This window comes from Thalassophryne amazonica, unplaced genomic scaffold (assembly GCF_902500255.1).
Source record: "Thalassophryne amazonica unplaced genomic scaffold, fThaAma1.1, whole genome shotgun sequence".
Taxonomy (NCBI): Eukaryota; Metazoa; Chordata; class Actinopteri; order Batrachoidiformes; family Batrachoididae; genus Thalassophryne; species Thalassophryne amazonica.
The window spans coordinates 16,597-38,249 of NW_022986283.1; the positions used below are offsets into that span (position 1 = coordinate 16,597).

The window sequence follows — 21,653 nt, forward strand, 5'->3', positions numbered from 1 at the left end:
CAGTGCTCCGATCCACTGCTTCGATGGATCTTTGCGTCGCTTCTTTTCAGAAGCGGCAACTCCACTTCTTAACCCCTCTCAAAGCCATTAAAATATGTCAATCTTGAGTCACTTTTGTGCAGATTAAAGTGTCTAACTGGGACGCCTGTCTTGTTGTGAGAAAGAAATGAGAATCGTCCTCCATTCTGTTGCTCCAAACACTGCACCGCTGTCTGCTGAGTCGAGCCCGCTCAGAATTTATAACTTCAGAGTGAATCGCCATTTAAATCAAATGACACCTCTTTTCAAACATTGTAATACTGTACAAACGGTAAACTTAATTCGATCAAAATGTTTTTTTTTCCTCCCACAATGAGAGGTCCTGCACTGCAGCAGCCCAAGACTGTATGGCTGAAGATGTACAGACTCCAGCAGCTGCTGAGTTCAGCTCAGGTGTATGGAGAGACTTTCATGCCAATAATGTCTGAAAGGAAATGCTTTTGCCAAATCTACAGATTTTATTTCTGTCTATGTCCAGAGATCAAGGATCCACCATGTAGAGTTTATTTATGTCCAGAGATCAAGTATCCAGTGACCAATTTCATATTTATTTACTTTAAGACTCAATAAAATGTTGACATACAGTAGTGTTCAGAATAATAGTAGTGCTATGTGACTAAAAAAGATTAATCCAGGTTTTGAGTATATTTCTTATTGTTACATGGGAAACAAGGTACCAGTAGATTCTCACAAATCCAATAAGACCAAGCATTCATGATATGCACACTCTTAAGGCTATGAAATTGGGCTGTTAGTAAAAAAAAAAAAAAAAAAAAGTAGAAAAGGGGGTGTTCACAATAATGGTAGCATCTGCTGTTGACGCTACAAACTCAAAACTATTATGTTCAAACTGCTTTTTTAGCAATCCTGTGAATCACTAAACTAGTATTTAGTTGTATAACCACAGTTTTTCATGATTTCTTCACATCTGCAAGGCATTAATTTTGTTGGTTTGGAACCAAGATTTTGCTCATTTGCTAGTGTGCTTAGGGTCATTGTCTTGTTGAAACACCCATTTCAAGGGCATGTCCTCTTCAGCATAAGGCAACATGACCTCTTCAAGTATTTTGACATATCCAAACTGATCCATGATACCTGGTATGTGATATATAGGCCCAACACCATAGTAGGAGAAACATGCCCGTATCATGGTGCTTGCACCACCATGCTTCACTGTCTTCACTGTGAACTGTGGCTTGAATTCAGAGTTTGGGGTCGTCTCACAAACTGTCTGCGGCCCTTGGACCCAAAAAGAACAATTTTACTCTCATCAGTCCACAAAATATTCCTCCATTTCTCTTTAGGCCAGTTGATGTGTTCTTTGGCAAATTGTAACCTCTTCTGCACATGTCTTTTATTTAACAGAGGGACTTTGCGGGGGATTCTTGCAAATAAATTAGCTTCACACAGGCGTCTTCTAACTGTCGCAGCACTTACAGGTAACTCCAGACTGTCTTTGATCATCCTGGAGCTGATCAATGGGTGAGCCTTTGGCGTTCTGGTTATTCTTCTATCCATTTTGATGGTTGTTTTCCGTTTTCTTCCATGCGTCTGTTTTTTTTTTTTTTTTGTCCATTTTAAAGCATTGGAGATCATTGGAGATGAACAGCGTCTAATTTTTTGCACCTGCGTATACGTTTTACCCTCTCCAATCAACTTTTTAATCAAACTACGCTGTTCTTCTGAACAATGTCTTGAACGTCCCATTTTCCTCAGGCTTTCAAAGACAAAAGCATGTTCAACAGGTGCTGGCTTCATCCTTAAATAGGGGACACCTGATTCACACCTGTTTGTTCCACAAATTTGACGAACTCACTGACTGAATGCCACACTACTATTATTATGAACACCCCCTTTTCTACTTTTTTTTTTAATAATAGCCCAGTTTCATAGCCTTAAGAGTGTGCAGATCATGAATGCTTGGTCTTGTTGGATTTGTGAGAATCTACTGAATCTACTGGTACCTTGTTTCCCATGTAACAATAAGAACTAGAAGCACTCAGAGTGCAAACCTCCGCCAAGGCCATAGGGTCACTGACCCTAAAGAGATTCCCTCCTTGGCACAGTGATCTATTCAACAATTCAGTGTTACAATCAAAACTATGATACATACACTTTTCTTTCCTGTGTATTTGACATCCTTGACCATGAAAACATACCACTAGAACTTGGAATCACTTTTATGTCTTTATTAGTTGAAAAGTTATTGTATAAAAACGATTTTTCGGTAATGGCGGTTTTCTTCTGGATCTAGCTCCATAACATTTGAAGCTACATCAAATCTGATGACACCTTACTGAATCAGTACAGATTCAGCTACAATTTGGTGTTAGTTGTGCATCTCTAGCTTCATTTGTCACCTCACACTGACACATTTTCTATTTTCCATATATTTTTGCATATTCTGGATCACCAGATCCGGAATCCGGATCTCATCATCGCCAAATTTTGTTGTTTAATAGAACATTTGACTATGTTACACCCTAATTTTTTTTTCAAGCCTTTCTGCCTTGTTTTTGGGGAGTTAAAAACTAGAATGTCGAAATTCCCCCTATCCCGCAATGGTGAAGAATCTTTTAAAAAAATTCCTGGATCCGGATCGTGATCACTAAAATTTAATCACTTGTTCCTCTTGTCATTTCCAACCACTCCACAAAATTTCGTCAAAATCCGTTCAAAACCTTTTGAGTTATCCTGCTGACAGACAAACAAACAAACGCGACCGAAAACATAACCTCCTTGGCAGAGGTAAATATACTCAAAACCTGGATTAATCTTTTTAGTCACATAGCACTACTATTATTACGCTGTAAAGCCTATTTGTAGTACATAGAAAATTCACAGGAGGTATCAATAAGGGAATCAAATAGGAATCAGATCGATAAGCGTAATCGATAATGGTATCGATAAAATCTTCAATATCCATCCCTAATCCTAACAAACTGAGCAACAGTTAAATATTAAGTTTAATTCTTCAGTTATGCCTGTGAATATGTCTGTAGTTTATGCAATGAAGCAGTTTGAGCATTAAAATCACAATAATGTGTGTATTTGAACAGTTACATGCAAATTTTGCTTGTTCTATTTGTGACTGGCAAATAGACTAATATGTTAAAACTAATCTCCATAGCAACCAATGGACTCCAATGCAGAAGAATTTGCCATACGAAGTAGAGAACTTGCTGGTGAGTTAAATTTGCCATTACAAATTTCAGTGAGACTTTGAAATGAAACAAAATAGCAATGTTTTGAATCAGGCATACTTGTCTTTTTCTGCATCTGTAGGTATTGGAAATTGGTTGGCTGGCACTGGACATTATGAAACTGCAGTGAAATGTTTTACTGATGCCATTAAATATAACCCAAAGGAATTCAAGTGAGAACATGGCCTTAAAGTACTTTTCAGGAAAAATGTCGAGCAGCAATGGTCATTATTGGCAAAGAATTATATGTATTCTGTGTTTTAGGTTATTTGGAAATCGGTCATTGTGTTATGAAAGAATGCAGCAGTATGAAAATGCTCTGAGGGATGCTGACCTCGCACTGTCAGTGGAGCCAAAATGGATAAAAGGTTTATTTAGGAAAGGCAAAGCTCTCTGTGGACTCCAGGTAAAATATTATTTCTCTGTTGCAGTTAAATGTGCTTAACACTGCTTTGTGTTTCTATGTGGAGGTATTTACAGGTTTTTCCAAATCAAGACATTTGAGAAGAGCTGACATACTAATGTAATTTTCCTTATGTGTGGGTGTGTTTTAAATTATTTTGTTGCTAATCCTTTGTGGTCAATGACTGACTTGTCTGCCAGGTCTTTGCTACTGGTGTAATAAATCATAGCTGATTTGTGATCCATAGGGACTGCTTCCCACGGTTTGGCTGGCAGACGCACTGCAGATTAATTGGAAAAGTTTACATGAGTGCGATGCTGTCATGGTAACTTGGTTTTTACAGTGCTTGTTGTGTGAATTTAGATCCAGTCATGATAAAATTGCTGTCTGAGTGGAGGTCAAAATACCTGTGTGTGAACGTTGTGAACACATCCTGTCAAAAACAGCATTGTGCTTCACTTCAGCGATGTTCTTGGGGCTGTGGAATGTAGCTTTTTTGTATTTATTTCCTCAATAGCCACAGTGATAAAAATGCTGTGCACACTGTTGACAAATAGACCAAAACTCCACTAAGAGTAGAGTCCACTAAGAATCAATTCCATGATGTAGTTTTTTGGACTAGTCGATTTCTGATTGGAATAATCTGGTCACTCGCTTCAGCTGCCTGATGTGCCATTTCCTCATTTCACCTCAGACACACAGACGGCAGACTGAGGGGTCGGCCACACCGCTTGCACTGAGGGTCTTGCCACGCCTCCAGCAGTCTGTGATTTATGGAAACATACGCTGGTGTCTATAATTGTACTGTACAGAGGTGCACCATGTATTCTGCGTAAGGTTCTGTGCACCGTATGGTTCAGTACAGATACATGTACTATGACACCTCTAATTTGGACTTTTTTGGTCTGAACTCGCTGAATTGAGCATGAGCAGCTAAGTTGGCTGAAAGTCGCTCTGGATAACGAATACAGTAAAACTCGCACATAATGGATTCAGGCGGACCAGTGAATCTTGTCCGTTACAACAGAAATCCATTATATGTATAAAACGGACAAAATCCATTATTTGTATGTAACCAATTAGTTACAGTCAGGAGGTGCCAAATGATCTACCGGGAATCCTGATTCAGGACCTGCTTCATTTAATCACCACGTCAAAACTTCGTCTAGAAAAAAAACACTTGCTTTAAATAAGTGCCGGACATTGGGCCTCATGTATCAACGTTGCACGCTTGTGGCGTAAATTTCCGGTGTAAATTTTAAGTACATCAAAGTTGCCGTAACATGTATCAAGCAGTGCGCACCTGCCCATTTCCGGCGTATGCCCGACGTAACCTTGATAAATGCGGCGGGTGAAAACAATCGTAATTATAATGAACACGCCCATAAATATTCAGACTCCGCTTTAGACACACCCTCATTTCACGACATGGAAGCCAGGAAGACGGCAAAGAAAAAACTGCACCAATCATGACGCGTGCCAACAGAGCGTCAAAAGCGGCCGTCGTATTAATTGTTTTGTAGCATAATCAAAAAAGTGTTAGTCTCTTTTCACATGTCAATAATTCTTGACCTGTGGCTATTTGCTAGCTCAATTAATAAGACACGCCTTATTTTTCAGATTTCTTTGTTTTTTTTTATTTATTTTATGTTAACAAATGAATGGAGAAAACAAAACCTGATTGCAGCACGGGCGAAGGGAATGACAACACTACAGCTGTAATTATCAATTTCATTGTCTAAAACGATCACACCACATAAAGTTAAGATCAGCGCTGCTCTGGCTCCAGGCTCGAAGTCTGGAGAAAAAGGCGAACAGCGCTTTCTTTGCGGTCAGCGCTGTGGCCACGGATCGTGCTCCATAGACCAACAATCCCGCAAAAGCGGGATTTGTATTAATTATTATGTAGTATAATCAAGAAAGTGTTATTTATGTAACATATGCATTGATTTGTATAATGGCACTGTTTATCATGTTGATCATTTTCATTTTTATGTGGATTCCAGTGCTGGATCATTTTGGTGTATAATTTACACCACCTCTCGACTTGGTATATAATTTCAGCGCACCGTACGCCAATGACTACATTGATAAATGCCAAGTAGCGCAGCCATTTTGGCGTACACCCCATATACACTCAAATATCGCCGTATGCATCGTAGATATATGAGGCCCATTATGTGCATTAAAAAGATTACATTTGGGCAGTGGTAGGCACAGATAACCAAAAAATTAACAGATATCAGATAACTGAAAAGTTATTTTATAAAGCTAAACCGATAAACCACCCAAAAATGTATTGGAAGTTACAGATAACCGATGAATTCCAGTATTGTCTCTGGTACACTTGCAACTACTAACAAGCTAATTTTGAGGTTTGCACACACTGCAGCAGGGATTTTGGTCCACTCCTCTATACAGATCTTCTCCAGATCTTTCAAGTTTCGAGTTTCAGCTCCTTCCTAACATTTTCTATTGAGTTCAGGTCTGGAGACTGGCCAGGCCACTCCAGGACTTTGAAATGCTTCTTACGGAGCCACTCCTGAGTTTCCCTGGCTGTGTGTCATTGTCATGTTGGAAGACCCAGCCACGACCCATCTTCAATGCTCTTTCTGAGGGAAAGAGGTTGTCTGCCAAAATCTCGCGATACATGACCCCATCCATCCTCCCTTCAATACGGTGCAGTCATCCTGTCCCCTTTGCTGAAAATGGTGTTTCCACCCCCATGCTTCACGGTTGGGACGGTGTTCTTGGGGTTGTTCTCATCCTCCAAACACAGCGAGTGGAGTTGATACCAAAAAGCTCTATTTTGGTCTTATCTGACCTCATGGCCTTGTCCCATGCCTTCTCTGGATCATCCAGATGGTCATTGTTGAACTTCAAACGGGCCTGGACATGTGCTGGTGTGAGCAGGGGACCTTGCTGCCCTGCAGGATGTTAAACCATGACAGTGTGCTGTGTTATTAATGTAATCTTTGTGACTGTGGTCCCAGCTCTCTTCAGGTCATTGACCAGGTCCCCCCGTGTACTTCTGGGCTTTCTCAGAATCATCCTTACCCCACGAAGTGAGATCCTGCATGGAGCCCCAGACTGAGGAAGATTGACAGTCACCTTGTGTTTCTTCCATCTACTAATAATTACACCAACAGTTTTTGTCTTCTCACCAAGCTGCTTGCCTGTTGTCGTGTAGCCCACCTCAGCCTTGTGCAGGTCTACAGTTTGGTCCCTGGTGTCCTTAGACCGCTCTTTGGTCTTGGCTATGGTGGACAGCTTGGGGTGTGATTGAGTGTGTTGACAGGTGTCTTTTATACAGGTAACAAGTTCAGACAGGTGCAATTGATACAGGTAAAGAGTGCAGAATAGGAGGGCTTCTTAAAAAAAAAAACTAACGAGTCTGTGAGAGACAGAATTCTTGCTGGTTGGTAGGTGATCAGTTATTTCATTCACTAAAATGCAAATTAATTATGATTTTGTGTTTTTTTTTTTTTTTTTTTTTTAGATTCTGTCTCTCACAGTTGAAGTGCACCTACGATAAAAATTGCAGACCTCCCTATTCTTGTATATGGGAAAACTTGAAAAATCGACAGTTTATCAAATACTTATTTTCCCCACTGTATATGCAAGTTCTTTTAAAAAGGAGATACTGAAGACATGGTAAAATCAAGGAAATGCCCTTGGACCCCAAAGGATTAAGTCATGTTTTTTACTGTATATGCTTACTGCTGTGTTTGGTTCCTCTATAGAGATATTATGAGGCTTCTTTGATTTACAAGGAGGTGTTGAAGCTTGACAGTGCAACTACTGAAGCCACAGAGGAGCTCAAACGGGCACAGACCCTGCACCTAATGGTATGACGAAATCATGTAAAAAAAATGGTTGGGGGGAGGTGTTTTTGAATGATGAGAAGTTCCCACAGTGGATGATAAGACTTTAACCATCACTAAGACCATCCAAAGCAGTGATTTCCAACCCTGTTCCTGGTGATCATTTGTGCTGCATATTTTTATCCTTAGTTTCTTGTACCTTATCATGGTCATCCATGTTTAGGCAATTTTGAGCAATCAGACACCACATTTAAGTAATAAGTTGAAGTTGGAGCAGGGAGAAATGGGAAATATGCAGGGCAGGTTACCTGTAAGAGCAGAGTTGATGAACACTGCAAAGTAACACTTTCAGGCCATGACTGAAAAATTTCTGTCTACACGTAATTCAATCAAAAGTGAAATTTTTTTTTTTTTTAGTAAATTGCACATTCAGTCACAGGTCTATAACTATTTGGACAGTCACACAAATTATTGAAATGTTAGCTTCGAGACACAGCACTTAAAGTTTGTCGTTGCAACGGATTTCCGTCAATTGGGCTGCCACAAAGATATAAAATTTAGCGCATCCCCGGGACACATGCCATGGTCAAAACTTTCAAAAATCAATGTTTAGACTGTCTCCTTTTTTTTTTTTTTTTTTTTTTTTTCCTCTTTGCAGCAAGTCCCTGTGTCTGTTCCTGTGTGCCCTGTCTGCACTCTGCAGGAGGGTGGCTGTGGGTCAGCCTGCTGTGTGTTGAGTGTAGATGTCTCACAGCGCGGTGATGACACTGCAACCAAAAAGAAGAGTGCAGAGTTTTATAAACATATTTTTAAACTTTTCTTTCTTCTTTTAAAGTCGATAGATGAGAAGGGGGAGCCAAATTCCTTCACCAAGGCCATAGATCCTTCTGGGGGAAGAACAGGGTATTTGGCCTTCAGGAGCCGATAAGGCTGCCATGTTGATGTTAGGCGGGGAGAGATACAGAATTCCATTTACTGCACCTCTGACTGTCTAGTGTCTAAATTTATGAAGAATATTCTCCGGTCCTCAGCAGCTTTGCAATGCAGCGTATATGCTCCAAGATGGTCTCCATTTTGCGTTTGAGTTCAAGAGTTCACGCAGTCTGAGATTACACAGCATTGCCCAGCTCATTAATCATGACAGACTGATGAGCGGACGAGATTCTGGTAGCAGCCGTCTTGCTAATATTCCTGTGGGTCAGGGCAGTACATAAACCAATCAGCACCAAACCTCCCACCATAAAAGCGTATAGAAATAAATCCTCAATGTCTTCCACGGAGAGTGGAGCCAAGCATGTCACACCTCGTCTCTCTCAGGCGTCGAGAGCATAGCCCGCTGGGTAGGTTCCATCGGGGCACACAGGGTCCCCCAGCCCTGATTTCCTTGTCGAAAAAAATAGTGTCAATAGCATTGAGAGACCAGCTGATCAATTCCATAGTTAATCCAAATCTTAATTTGAAGAATTCAGTCTGGTGAAGCTGGGATTTTGAAGGTCGGAGCAGAGATAGAGAACAGAAAAAGGAGGAGAGGGGAGGAATGCGACCGTCCTTGCCGGAGACCCAAGCTTGAAAAAAAAATGCTCCTTTTATAACCAATCATGACATTCACCTGTGGAATGTTTCAAACAGGTGTTCTTTGAGCATTCATCAACTTTCCCAGTCTTTTGTTGCCCCTGTCCATTTTTTGAAACGTGTTGCAGGCATCAATTTCAAAATGAGCAAATATTTGCACAAAAACAAAAAAGTCTATCAGTTTGAACATTAAATATCTGGTCTTTGTGGTGTATTCAATTAAATATTGGTTGAAGAGGATTTGCAAATCGTATTCTGTTTTTCATTTGCATTTCACACAACATCCCAACTTCATTGGAATTGGGGTTTTATATGATGGCTCTATTTTCAGTGCCCGTAAGTAATTGGGCAAACTAGGTACTGCCAGTTTTTCTTTTTCTTTTTTTTTTCTTTTTTTTTTTGACAGGTCAGTGGATGGCTATACATGAACATTTCCAAGTTGTACTTCATTGACATAAATCATTAAGAAATACACACTGCAAAAACTGCCCCTCTCAAAATAAGCCAAATAATCCTAAATCTAGCCAAAATGTTTTGTATTAAGCAAAGAAATCTGCCAATGGGGTAAGAAAAATTTGCTTGGTTAGAATTCTCAAAACTAGTAAACATTTTCCCAAAATAAGACATTTTTTCTTATGTAAAAAATGTTCGACAAGATTATTTTTCTATTTAGACAAAAAATAAGTCAAATTTTCTTTAAAGTAGACCTGCATTGAAATAAATGTGGTCAGATTTCAGAAAGAAATAGCTGATATGTATTTATAAGACCCTTGTGAATGCAGTAAAGTAAATCTGTAAGCCCAAATTTGTAATTCAGCAGAGAAATCTTCGTTTAAAAATGACAAATTTGCAGCTAAAATTTAGCCCTCTATGAAAACAGTTTGTACAGCCGTATCATTTCCATGACGTCAGGGACAAGACGACGCGCTCCCGCCTTTAGTCCGATCCCACACTGAAATTGATTTTATCTGTTAGTAATGTTACTTATACACGTCCTGGTTTCAACATCCAAAAGTAAGCTGCAATGAATGTGAGATAGATCTGTGTGCTCAGATCAGCAACGACATCGACAGCGGGCGCCGTTCTTCCTCTCCCGGTCTCTGCCTCCGCTACGCTCACTGTTTTAATGCGAAGCGGCCGGTACACCTGTTGCTGCAAGGACAGACTTCTTGCGGCAAAATCCACAGCACCGCACGTCTCGGCAATCGGAGCCCCAGAGCTCCATGGACGCTGAGAGAGGTTTATATATTTTTAATGACTGGGATTCTTTGCGGGTCTCGCCTCCATATCCCGCGATGGTACTGGAGGCGAAAGACAGATTTTCATTGCGACACCACTCAATCAAACAGGCGTATGAAAAAGTCCCCCAAAATCATTTTCAAGCACCAAACGTGCCTCAAGACAATATGAAGTTTTTAAAAAAGTAGATCCTTCCGTATAAGACACGAAAAAGGTGCAGATGCAAATTACAATTGGCGCAATGCATGCTGGGAGAGGGTCTTGTCCGTGACGTCTCGGCAGCGTCCATGATGAGAGGGACAATTTGCAGAGGGCTAAATGTTAGCTGTAAATTTGTCATTTTCAAATGAAGATTTCTCCGTTGAATGACAGATCTGGGCTTGCAGATTTACTTTACTACATTCAGAAGGATCTCATGTGTAAATGTAAGTCATTTTTTGTTCAAAAAATCTGACTGCATTTTTTTCAATGCAGGTCTCCTTTAAACAAGTCTTTTTTACTTTTTTAGGTATCAGTTTTTGCAGTGCAAACAGTATGGTACTAAATCTACGTGGAGTAGCAGCACACAGATGACTTGCTTCTGTTGCTATGACTGGAGAAACTGTACACAGTAACTTTTGACTGTACTATCAGTAGTTAGGTAGCTTCACATTGGATTGTTATGGAGAAGGATTTTCTTGCTACGGTTTTTCAGAAGGCACATGTGGGAGACTCAAGCCTCAGTTTGAGCCGTTTTCTTCTATGAAAACCCTTTTCTGTTCCACTCCACTATGAAGCTGTGACTAGTTGTGCAACATATTAAAGTTGAAGTACAGATTTTGGTCACAGCCTTAGAAACTTGCGATTTAACTCTTTCAGTGTTGTCTTTGTTTTGCTCACGAGTCTCCTTCTTGCATGGTCGGTCTGTGGTAGAGAACAGCCTACTTCAGGCAGGTTTATCATACAGTGCCATACTGTTTATTTCTTAAAGGTGTACTTAACTTTGATTTTTCAGATAAGTTCACATTTCTTCAGCAAGTCTTCCCAAAGAGACATCTAGCTGCCTGTGGTTATTGGTGATATCTGTGGCTTTCTGTTTCAAGTTTGTGGGGTTCTTTGTTTTATTCAAACAAAATGTCATCACCACAGAAAGTGTGTCATAGTTTCTTGGAACTGTATTTTAACCCAAATGTCTCAATAGTTTCTATACAATTATGATTTGGGTCATATTTGTGATATAAGAGTGTAAGTCCTTTGAATATTAGGGAAGAAATGTATCCTGGTGCCAAAGGTGCCACAGTATTAGCTTTAATTTCTCATTTTGTTTATAATTGTTGCAATTTGTTTGTATAATGATTCTCAGGAAATGGGATTCACCTTTGAGCAAAGCACAGAGGCATTAAAAACCCATGCAACTTTAGAGGAAGCTATTGACTCTCTCTTTGGGGTTGATGATAATCCTGGTCCTGGAAGTAAGTGGGCCAAAAATGTTTTTAGAATTAGAAAAAGTCATTTCAAAAACTTGTCACTGGAATAATGTCCTGATATTTGAACTTTGTCATCATTGCTTTCTTCAGCTGGAAGGGATACTATAGACCAACCAGGGATGCAGCTGAACGGTGATAACAGTGAGGAGGGAGAGTGGGTTGTCCGACAAAAAAAACATTCTACAGTGCAGCGTGTCAGAGGGTCCAATAGTTTGGGCCAAATTGGTTCAAAATCTCAGTTACCAACCCCAGTGTTGAGGAATACTGTCAAGCCGTAAGTTCACTCAGTACTGCTTGTATGTTTTCTTTCACTTCATGTAATTATTTTTTTTATGAATTGTGATATAATTTTCATTTAGATTCGTCTTTATTTGGTATCATTTGTAAATAGGCTTTGAAGTTGTGTGTGTCGTCAGACACACACATCCACCCCACCCACCCCCCCCCCCCCCCCCCGCGCGCACACACCTACCCTTCTCAAGTAAAACACAAGCAGGAAATACATAATTTTTTCAATGTTCAGTCTTTCTTAATTTCACATTTCTTGGATTTCATGAAGTTGTCTATCAGTAAATATGTTCACAATAACCTGATGGAGTAAAAATTAGGAGAATTTGCATTCAATATGTGTAGTCGATTTTACAATGGTTTTCTTTGTTTTGGAATGAAGGGACCTTTTCCCTGTTTGGGTTGGATTTTTGGCACCAGCTGTCACCTATGGAATGCTGCATGAACTCTTCAGCAGGTGAAGTACTTCCTTCATGCCTCAAAGATTTTGTGAATTTTATTCAGTACTTTGTCAGAGTCTAGAGTTTGTAGTGAAACTTTTTCACCTTTTCATTTTACTTCATGGTCATATGATGCACCTTTTCAACCAGCTAATACAGGCCTCCAGGTGTCTTAAAAAGCAGATATTAAAGCTTGGATTAAAAAAAAAATACCCCATACATAGGTGGTGTATAAAAAAGTAAATGCATAATCATAATTTCATGTCTGTAAGAAGTTGCCTGTTTGTGTCTATTGCTTGTAATGGAAAGGAGCATTTTACTAGCACACTCCATCTGCCTTCATAGTGGAGCATTATTCCATGTATCTGGCACAAACCATGTGAACATGTCACAAAGGGTGTTGATCAACTTACTTGATGTTTACTGAAGTAGAATGAGGTCAGATATGCACTAACATTATGTAGATCAGAGAAGTCTAAACATAATAGTAGCAATTGAATGTGCCTGCGTAATTATGGGACTTGGAGTATATTTGATATGAAACTTCAACCATAGGTAAGTTGTGGATAAGACGGTATATTTAGTCAATGTAACTGCTTTAAAAGGGTAACCTGGGCTGTATTTTTAGATGTTTTCAGGTTCATCTTCTCAGTTTGGATGAAAATGACTTGGTGTAATATTAGGTAACTGGGTACATAATGTTTTTATAACACAAACTTAAACACATTCAGCGTAAAATACTTTTAGTCATGACTGAACAGGAAAAAATATTAGTGTCTGGTGTTGCATAGAGATCTCTACAGAGTTAAATGTGCACCTGTTTACTGGAGCCAAACCATTTTTGTATCCTCCATTTTTATGTCGTAATGATTTCTGTCTGTCCCTCCCTCTCAAAAAGGGGAAAAGTGTTCTGAAATCAACTCCTCACATTTTTAGGAGGAATTTTGTGATACTTTGACCAAGTTCTTGTTATAGGTTGGTAATACACATTTTATCATATCATTTGAGTTGGACCTATTTTACCAGAGTTATGGCCCTTGATTAAAGCTATAGGGCCATTTGAATTTCACAAAACTGAGAAAATTTATTTTCTAATGAAATCTAAGCATTATGGTGTAGGTTTATTTATGTAACTTGTTGCACAATTGCAGCTCATTTTTTATGAATAGCACATATTTACAATGCATCCGGAAAGTATTCAGTGCGTCACTTTTAACACATTTTATGGTACAGCCTTATTCCAAAATGGATGAAATCCCCCCAATGTATGCACAATTCCCCATAATAACAATGTGAAAAAAAGTTTTGAATTTTGCAAATTTATTGAAATAAATCAATAACAAAGAAATCAAAGGCTGTGAGTACATAAGTATTCAGTCTTTGCCATGAAGGTCAGAATTGAGCTCAGGTGCATCCTGTTTCCGCTGATCATCTTTGAGATGTTTCTACAGCTTAATTGGAGTCCACTTGGGGTAAATTCAGTTGCTTGGACATGATTAGGAAAGGCACACACCTGTCTACATATAGTGCATGTCAGAGCACAAACCAAGCATGAAGTCAAAGGAATCGTCTGTAGACCTCTGAGACAGGATTGTCTTGAGGCACAAATCTGGGGAAGCGTACAGAAACATTTCTGCTGCTTTGAAGGTCCTAATGAGCACAGTGGCCTCCATCATCTGTAAGTGGAAGAAGTTCAGATCCACCAGGATTCTTCCTAGAGCTGGCCACGCATCTAATCTGAGGCAGTTGGGGAGAAGGGCCTTAGTCAGGGAGGTGACCAAGAATCTGATGGTCACTGTGTCAGAGCGCCAGCATTCCTCTGTGAGGAGAGGAGAACCTTTCAGAAGGACAACCATCTCTGCAGCAATCCACCAGTCAGGCCTGTATGGTAGAGTGGCCAGACAGAAGCCACTCCTTAGTAAAAGGCACATGGCAGCCCACCTGGAGTTTGCCAAAAGGCACCTGAAGGACTCTCAGACCATGAGAAATAAAATTCTCTGGTCTGATGAGACAAAGATTGAACTCTTTGGTGTGAATGCCAGGTGCCATGTTTGGAGGAAACCAGGCACCACCCCTACAGTGAAGCATGGTGGTGGCATCATCATGCTGTGAGGATGTTTTTCAGCGGCAGGAACTGGGAGACTGGGAGGAGTGGCTTCAGGTCAACTCTGTAAATGTCCTTGAGTGACCCAGCCAGAGCCCAGACCTGAATCTCGATGAACATCTCTTAGTGGAGCAGATAACTACCAGTCATTCATCCATCTGCTGCAAACGTGGGCATCCCCATGGCCTTCTGAAGCCACTGAGGTCTTAAACATTCAGGCACCCTTAATGGCCATATATCAGGAACTAGATGCGATTGAAATGCAGCTCCCTGCAGTGACTTTTGCAGCTATCAGATGTATCAGAGCACTGATGTCAGACAGCATGTGATAACTGTCAGCTGTGATATCTTCAAAACAAGAAAAAAGATTGAAATTTGAATTCAGTTTTGTGGATAAACTCTGCACAATTTTCACAAGTTTCGTTAAGGTCAAATGAGAAGTCATCATCTAAAAATACATGATATCTTTGAAATGTTAAGAACATTTTCAGTCAAACAATGCTCTGTGCACCCTCCTGTCAGAACAGGTCATGTTTAGGTTCTAGGTTAAAATGCAGTCTGAGATGAACATCTTAAATGCAATATTGCCAGAACTTCATGAAATGCAAATGTAGTTTTCTGTATATGCTTCTGCTTCTGGGCCTAACAAAGGTGTCAGACCTTTGATATCAGTGATGTCACTTCATGACAGCGAGGTTGAAATTTTCAACCTTTATCTAAGATGTCAGAAAATGTGCCTGCACACATACACTATCATATAGCTGCTTACTTTTTTCTCACATGCTATGCATATATACACAAAAAATGTCATGATAATAATAAGCTTAAACTATCCTGTCAGTATAGAAAATTATATTTAATATCACACTAAATTGGTGATACTGTTGTATCATTGCTGGTGAGGCAGTACAGGTGTCTCAGTGCCTTGTTAACATAAGTGTAGCAAAAAAGCTGAAATGTCATAGTTGATTAACCCTCAAGTGACCAAGCTGTTATAGTGACAAATATGACTGAGTGGAGTTATTTATAACCACATTGCCTGTATATTGGAATACGTCTATATAAATGATTGTTTTAGGATTCTTCATATTCATTACATGCTCTAATTGGCATCCGGCATATGTCCATCATCCTTTTCATCCTCACTCTGGGCATCAAGAATGTCTCAATGCTTGTACACTTGCTTCTCCAGGTCTGTTGGCCATGCTTCCCTACAAAACAGTAAAATATAATGATTAGAGCTGGCAAATTCCAAAACCATCTGAAGCTATATTGTCGAAAATCTCATAGATCTTACTGGGATCATAAGTGACCCTGGACAAGTTTGGATTACACTTGCCACACAAATCTGCTGATACCTCCATGAACAATTGACAAATTCATGGTAGGATTTTTTTTTTCTTTTTTCAATTAAAATAAAAAAAAAAAAGTGCACAAAAATATATGCCCAGGGTCATAAATGACCCCACTTGGTCGCTTGAGGGTTAAAGGGTTAGTTACTGTAATACAGCAGATATAGTTAACTATGTTCATGGCAGTATTGAGCTGTGGCCATGAGGGGGAGTACTTAAGCTTCCCTTCAACTCACTTTAGATGCAATGACTACAGGAGCACAAAGGCACAGAAAATAGGGAGGTCCAGAAGTGACAACTATGAATCCATCTATAATGCATGAATCATAAATAAATATAGACGTAAATGAATAAATACACTTCAGTCATGAAAAGGTGTATAAAGTATTGACTTTACCTCAACATTTCAAGACAGCAACGATTTTTTGTTATTTTATAAATGTATTAAATTCTGTACTACATTTAATTTTTTTTGTGTGTGCAATTCTTAATTTATTTCTCTCTGTGTGTGTGTGTGTGTGTGTGTGTGTGTGTGTGTGTGCGCGTGCGCGTGCATGTGTGTGCGCAAACCAGACAGCCAACAGACTCTTATCAAGTCTATATGCTATAAGTTAGTTGTTACGCTCCTTTATCTACAGTCTACCATAGGCAGAGTAATGCTATTATGTTGCACTTGGTTATCAATTTACCATACAGTGCTGTACTGTTTGCATTTTTTTATTGACTGATGTAAATCAAGTCCAAGATGTACAACCCCAATTCCAATGAAGTTGAGACATTGTGTAAAATGTAAATAAAAACAGGATACAATGATTTGCAAATCTTCCTCAACCTATATTCAGTTGAATACACCACAAAGACAAGATATTTAATGTCCAAACTGATAGACATTTTTGTTTTTGTGCAAATATTTGCTCATTTTGAAATGGATGCCTGCAACATGTTTCAAAAAAGCTGGGGCTGGGCAACAAAAGACTGGGAAAGTTGATGAATGCTCAAAGAACACCTGTTTGGAACATTCCACAGTGAGCAGGTTAATTGGAAACAGGTGAGTGTCATGACTGGGTATAAAAGGAACATCCCAAAAAGGCTCAGCCGTTCATAATCAAAGATGGGGCGAGGATCACCACTTTGTGAACAAGCGCGTGAAAAAATAGTCCAACAGTTTAAGAACAATGTTTCTCAACGTTCAATTTCAAGGATTTTAGTGATTCCATCATCTAAAGTTCATAATATAATCAGAAGATTCAGAGAATCTGGACAACTTTCTACACATATGCGGCAAGGCCGAAAACCAACATTGAATGCCCGTGACCTTCGATCCCTCAGGCGACACTGCATTAAAAACCGACATCATTGTGTAAAGGATCTTACCGTGTTGCCTCAGGAACAATTCAGAAAACCACCTGTCAGTTACAACACAGTTCGTCACTACATCTACAAGTGCAAGTTAAAACTCTACCATGCAAAACGAAAGCCATACATCAACAACATCCACAAATGGCGCCACCTTCTCTGGGCCCGAGCTCATTTGAAATGGACAGATGCAAAGTGGAAAAGTGTGCTGTGGTCTGAGTCCACATTTCAAATTGTTTTTGGAAATCATGGATGTCGTGTCCTCCGGACTAAAGAGGAAAAAGCCCATCCTGATTGTTGCCAGCGCAAAGTTCAAAAGCCAGCATCTGTGATGGTATGGGGGTGTGTTAGTGCCCATGGCATGGACAACTTGCACATCTGTGTTGGCACCATCAATGCTGAAAGGTACATCCAGGTTTTGGACCAACACATGCTGCCATCCAAGCAACGTCTTTTTCAGGGACGTCTCTGCTTATTTGAGCAAGACAATGCCAAGCCACATTCTGCACGTGTTACAACAGCGTGGCTTCATAGTAAAAGCGTGAGGGTACTAGACTGGCCTGCCTGCAGTCCAGACCTGTCGCCCATTGAAAATGTGTAGCACATTATCAAGCGCAAAATACGTCAACGGAGACCCCGGACTGTTGAACAAGTGAAGACACCATGATTAGTGCACAGGTGTGCCTTAGACTGCCCACAATAAAAGGCCACTCTGAAAGGTGCAGTTTTATCACACAGCACAATACCACAGATATCGCAAGATTTGAGGGAGCGTGCAATTGGCATGCTGACAGCAGGAATGTCAACCAGAGCTGTTGCTCGTGTATTGAATGTTCATTTCTCTACCATAAGCCATCTCCAAAGGCGTTTCAGAGAATTTGGCAATACATCCAACCAGCCTCACAACTGCAGACCACGTGTAACCACACCAGCCCAGGACCTCCACATCCAGCATGTTCACCTCCAAGATCGTCTGAGACCAGCCACTCGGACAGCTGCTGAAACAATCGGTTTGCATAACCAAAGAATTTCTGCACAAACTGTCAGAAACCGTCTCAGGGAAGCTCATCTGCATGCTCGCCGTCCTCATCGGGGTCTCGACCTGACTCCAGTTCGTCGTCGTAACCGACTTGAGTGGGCAAATGCTCACATTCGCTGGCGTTTGGCACGTTGGAGAGGTGTTCTCTTCATGGATGAATCCTGGTTCACACTGTTCAGGGCAGATGGCAGACAGCATGTGTGGCGTCGTGTGGGTGAGCGGTTTTCTGATGTCAATGTTGTGGATCGAGTGGCACATGGTGGCGGTGGGGTTATGGTATGGGCAAGCGTCTGTTATGGACGAAGAACACAGGTGCATTTTATTGATGGCACTTTGAATGCACAGAGATACCGTGACGAGATCCTGAGGCCCATTGTTGTGCCATACATCCAAGAACATCACCTCATGTTGCAGCAGGATAATGCACGGCCCCATGTTGCAAGGATCTGTACACAATTCTTGGAAGCTGAAAATGTCCCAGTTCTTGCATGGCCGGCATACTCACCGGACATGTCACCCATTGAGCATGTTTGGGATGCTCTGAACCGCCGTATATGACAGCGTGTACCAGTTCATGCCAATATCCAGCAACTTCGCACAGCCATTGAAGAGGAGTGGACCAACATTCCACAGGCCACAATTGACAACCTGATCAACTCTATGCAAAGGAGATGTGTTGCACTGCATGAGGCAAATGGTGGTCACACCAGATACTGACTGGTATCCCCGCCAATAAAACAAAACTGCACCTTTCAGAGTGGCCTTTTATTGTGGACAGTTTAAGGCACACCTGTGCACTAATCATGGTGTCTAATCAGCATCTTGGTATGGCACACCTGTGAGATGGGATGGATTATCTCAGCAAAGGAGAAGTGCTCACTAGCACAGATTTAGACTGGTTTGTGAACAATATTTGAGGGAAATGGTGATATTGTGTATGTGGAAAAAGTTTTAGATCTTTGAGTTCATCTCATACAAAATGGGAGCAAAACCACAAGTGTTGCGTTTATATTTTTGTTGAGTGTGTGTGTGTGTATATATATATATATATATATATATATATATATATATATATATATTTGTAAACGGGTTGTTATTGCTCATGATTTGTGGACATATTATTGCATGTGGTTATTTCAGTGTTATTGTACAGTCTGTCAGCAGCAGGGAGGAACGACCTGCAGTATCGTTCCTTCTTGCACTGAGGGTGTCTCAGTCTGTCACTGATGGAGCTGTACAGCTCCATTACAGTCTGGTGCAGAGGGTGAAAGGAGTTGTCCATGATGGATTTGAACTTGGTTAACACCCTCCTCTCAGCCACCTCCTCCAGAGAGTCCAGAGGACAGCCCAGGACAGAGCTGGACTTCCTGACCAGCTTATTCAGTCTCTTTCTCTCCCGCTCTTACAGAAATTATGTGTAAAAAACAAAACATAGATGATACAGGGAAAAATACTGAACACATGTGATTTTGGTCCATTCTTCCACACACAGTCTTCAAATCTTGAAGGATCTGTAGACCTCTTAAATTGATCTCTGATCTTTAGTTCTTTCCATAATTTTTTATTGGAGTCAAGTCAGGTAATTGGCTGGGCGCCTCTGGCAGCTTTATTTTCGTTCTCTAAAACCAATTGAGAGTTTCCTTAGCTGTATGTTTGTGATCACTGTCTTGCTGAAATGTCCTCATTTTATCTTAATCATCCTGGTAGATTTTTATCAAGAATGTCTCAGTACATTTTTCCATTCATTCTTCCTTCAATTATATGACGTTTTCCAGTGTCATCTGCTGAAAAATAGCCCCACACCATGATGTTCCCACCTTTGAACTTCACTGTTGGTATGGTGTTTTGGGGGTGATGTGCAGTGCCATTTCTGCAGTGTATTATGGCATCCATAGAGCTCAGTTTTGGTCTCATCTGATCAGACTATATTCTCCCAGTATTTCACAGGCTTGTCTAAATGTTGTGCAGCAAACTTTAAACAAACTTCACTATGCTCTTTCTTCAGAAGTGGAGTCTTGTGTGGTCAGTATGCATACAGGCCATGGTGATTGAGTGCATTACTTATTGTTTTGTTTGAAACAATTGTTCAGTTGCTCTCCACAAATGGTCCTTTGCTCTTAGCTAACTCTTTTAATAATTCTTTTCAGTCCTTAGTCAAAATTTTGCGAGGAGTACCTGGTCGTAGCCATTTTATGGTGAAATGATGTTCTTTCCCCTTTCAGATTATGGCCTCAACCGTGCTCACTGGAACATTCAGAAGTTTAGAAATTCTTCTGTAGCCAATGCCATTACTATATTTTGCAACAATAAAGATACAAAGCTCTTGAGAAACCTCTTTGCTTTTACTCATCATGAGATGGTGTGTGTGTGTGTGTGTGTGTGTGTGTGTGTGTGTGTGTGTGTGTGTGTGTGTGTGTGTGTGTGTGTGTGTGTGTGTGTGTGTGTGTGTGTGTGTGTGTGTGAGAGACATCTTTTTATAGGCCATCATCAGTTGAGACTGAACCAGCTCATATTGATTTGCACTGACAAAGGGCAGGATTGCTTTCTAATAGATTTCATCTCGTGTCTTGCTTTCCATGCCTTTTTGCAGCTCCCTTTCTTCAAATGTTAAGTACTGTTTTCCTGTAACATAATTTCTTCATGTTTTTGTTGTTTGTATTATTTGGGTTGTTAATGACATCTGGTGAAAATTTCTTGTCAATAGCACCTTTAGAAATGTATTGGCTGAGGAAAATGGAGATGCATTAAATACTTGTTTTATCTGCAGTATTCAGCTTTTTTTTAATTTATTTTTCTTCTTTTTCATAAAACATGTAGTTGCCAAGTCCCCATTATCATTTTCACAGGCATGGGTCCTAGAAGCTCATGGTTTGCAGCCTTGGGAAACCTTACAGGGTCTGGGAGGGTGTTCAGTTATTGTGCTGTGGTCTTACTGTAACTGTGGCAGGATTTTTCAGATGTTTGAAAATTCCTTTTTCAATTTGAGAACTTTGACATTCTTTTGTAAACCCTTGCATTTCTGCGGTGCCAGTAATGCTAGGCTAGGGTTAGGCTAAAGTTGTTTTTGCACACATCACATGGTACGAGTCCGTTACGTTACATCATCGAACCATATGCTCGGTCATATTTGAGGTCAACCATGAGTTTCACATGGTGGCTGTCACTGTTACAAACTGTGAGCTTCCATGATGCATGTGAGTGAAAATGAGGAGGAGTCTTTACAACCGTCTTCTCACAAAAGGGAAAAATTATATTGATGACATCTGTGTAGTTTGCATCAACAACACAACCAAGTTACAGAGTCTCTGTGGCTAATAACACAAATGAA

The 21,653-nt window shown here is 40.3% G+C and overlaps 1 protein-coding gene across 1 annotated transcript in view; it reads left to right on the plus strand.

Moving 5' to 3' along the window:
- Positions 1-21,653, plus strand: part of LOC117505974 (hsp70-Hsp90 organizing protein-like) — a 42,130-nt gene that overhangs the window by 14,127 nt on the left and 6,350 nt on the right. Inside the window, exons 7-13 of the mRNA XM_034165519.1 lie at positions 3,170-3,224; positions 3,325-3,415; positions 3,507-3,648; positions 7,389-7,493; positions 11,623-11,731; positions 11,837-12,020; positions 12,417-12,491. Of these exons, the coding sequence (XP_034021410.1) occupies positions 3,170-3,224; positions 3,325-3,415; positions 3,507-3,648; positions 7,389-7,493; positions 11,623-11,731; positions 11,837-12,020; positions 12,417-12,491 (761 nt within the window). The remainder of the gene's footprint in view (positions 1-3,169; positions 3,225-3,324; positions 3,416-3,506; positions 3,649-7,388; positions 7,494-11,622; positions 11,732-11,836; positions 12,021-12,416; positions 12,492-21,653) is intronic.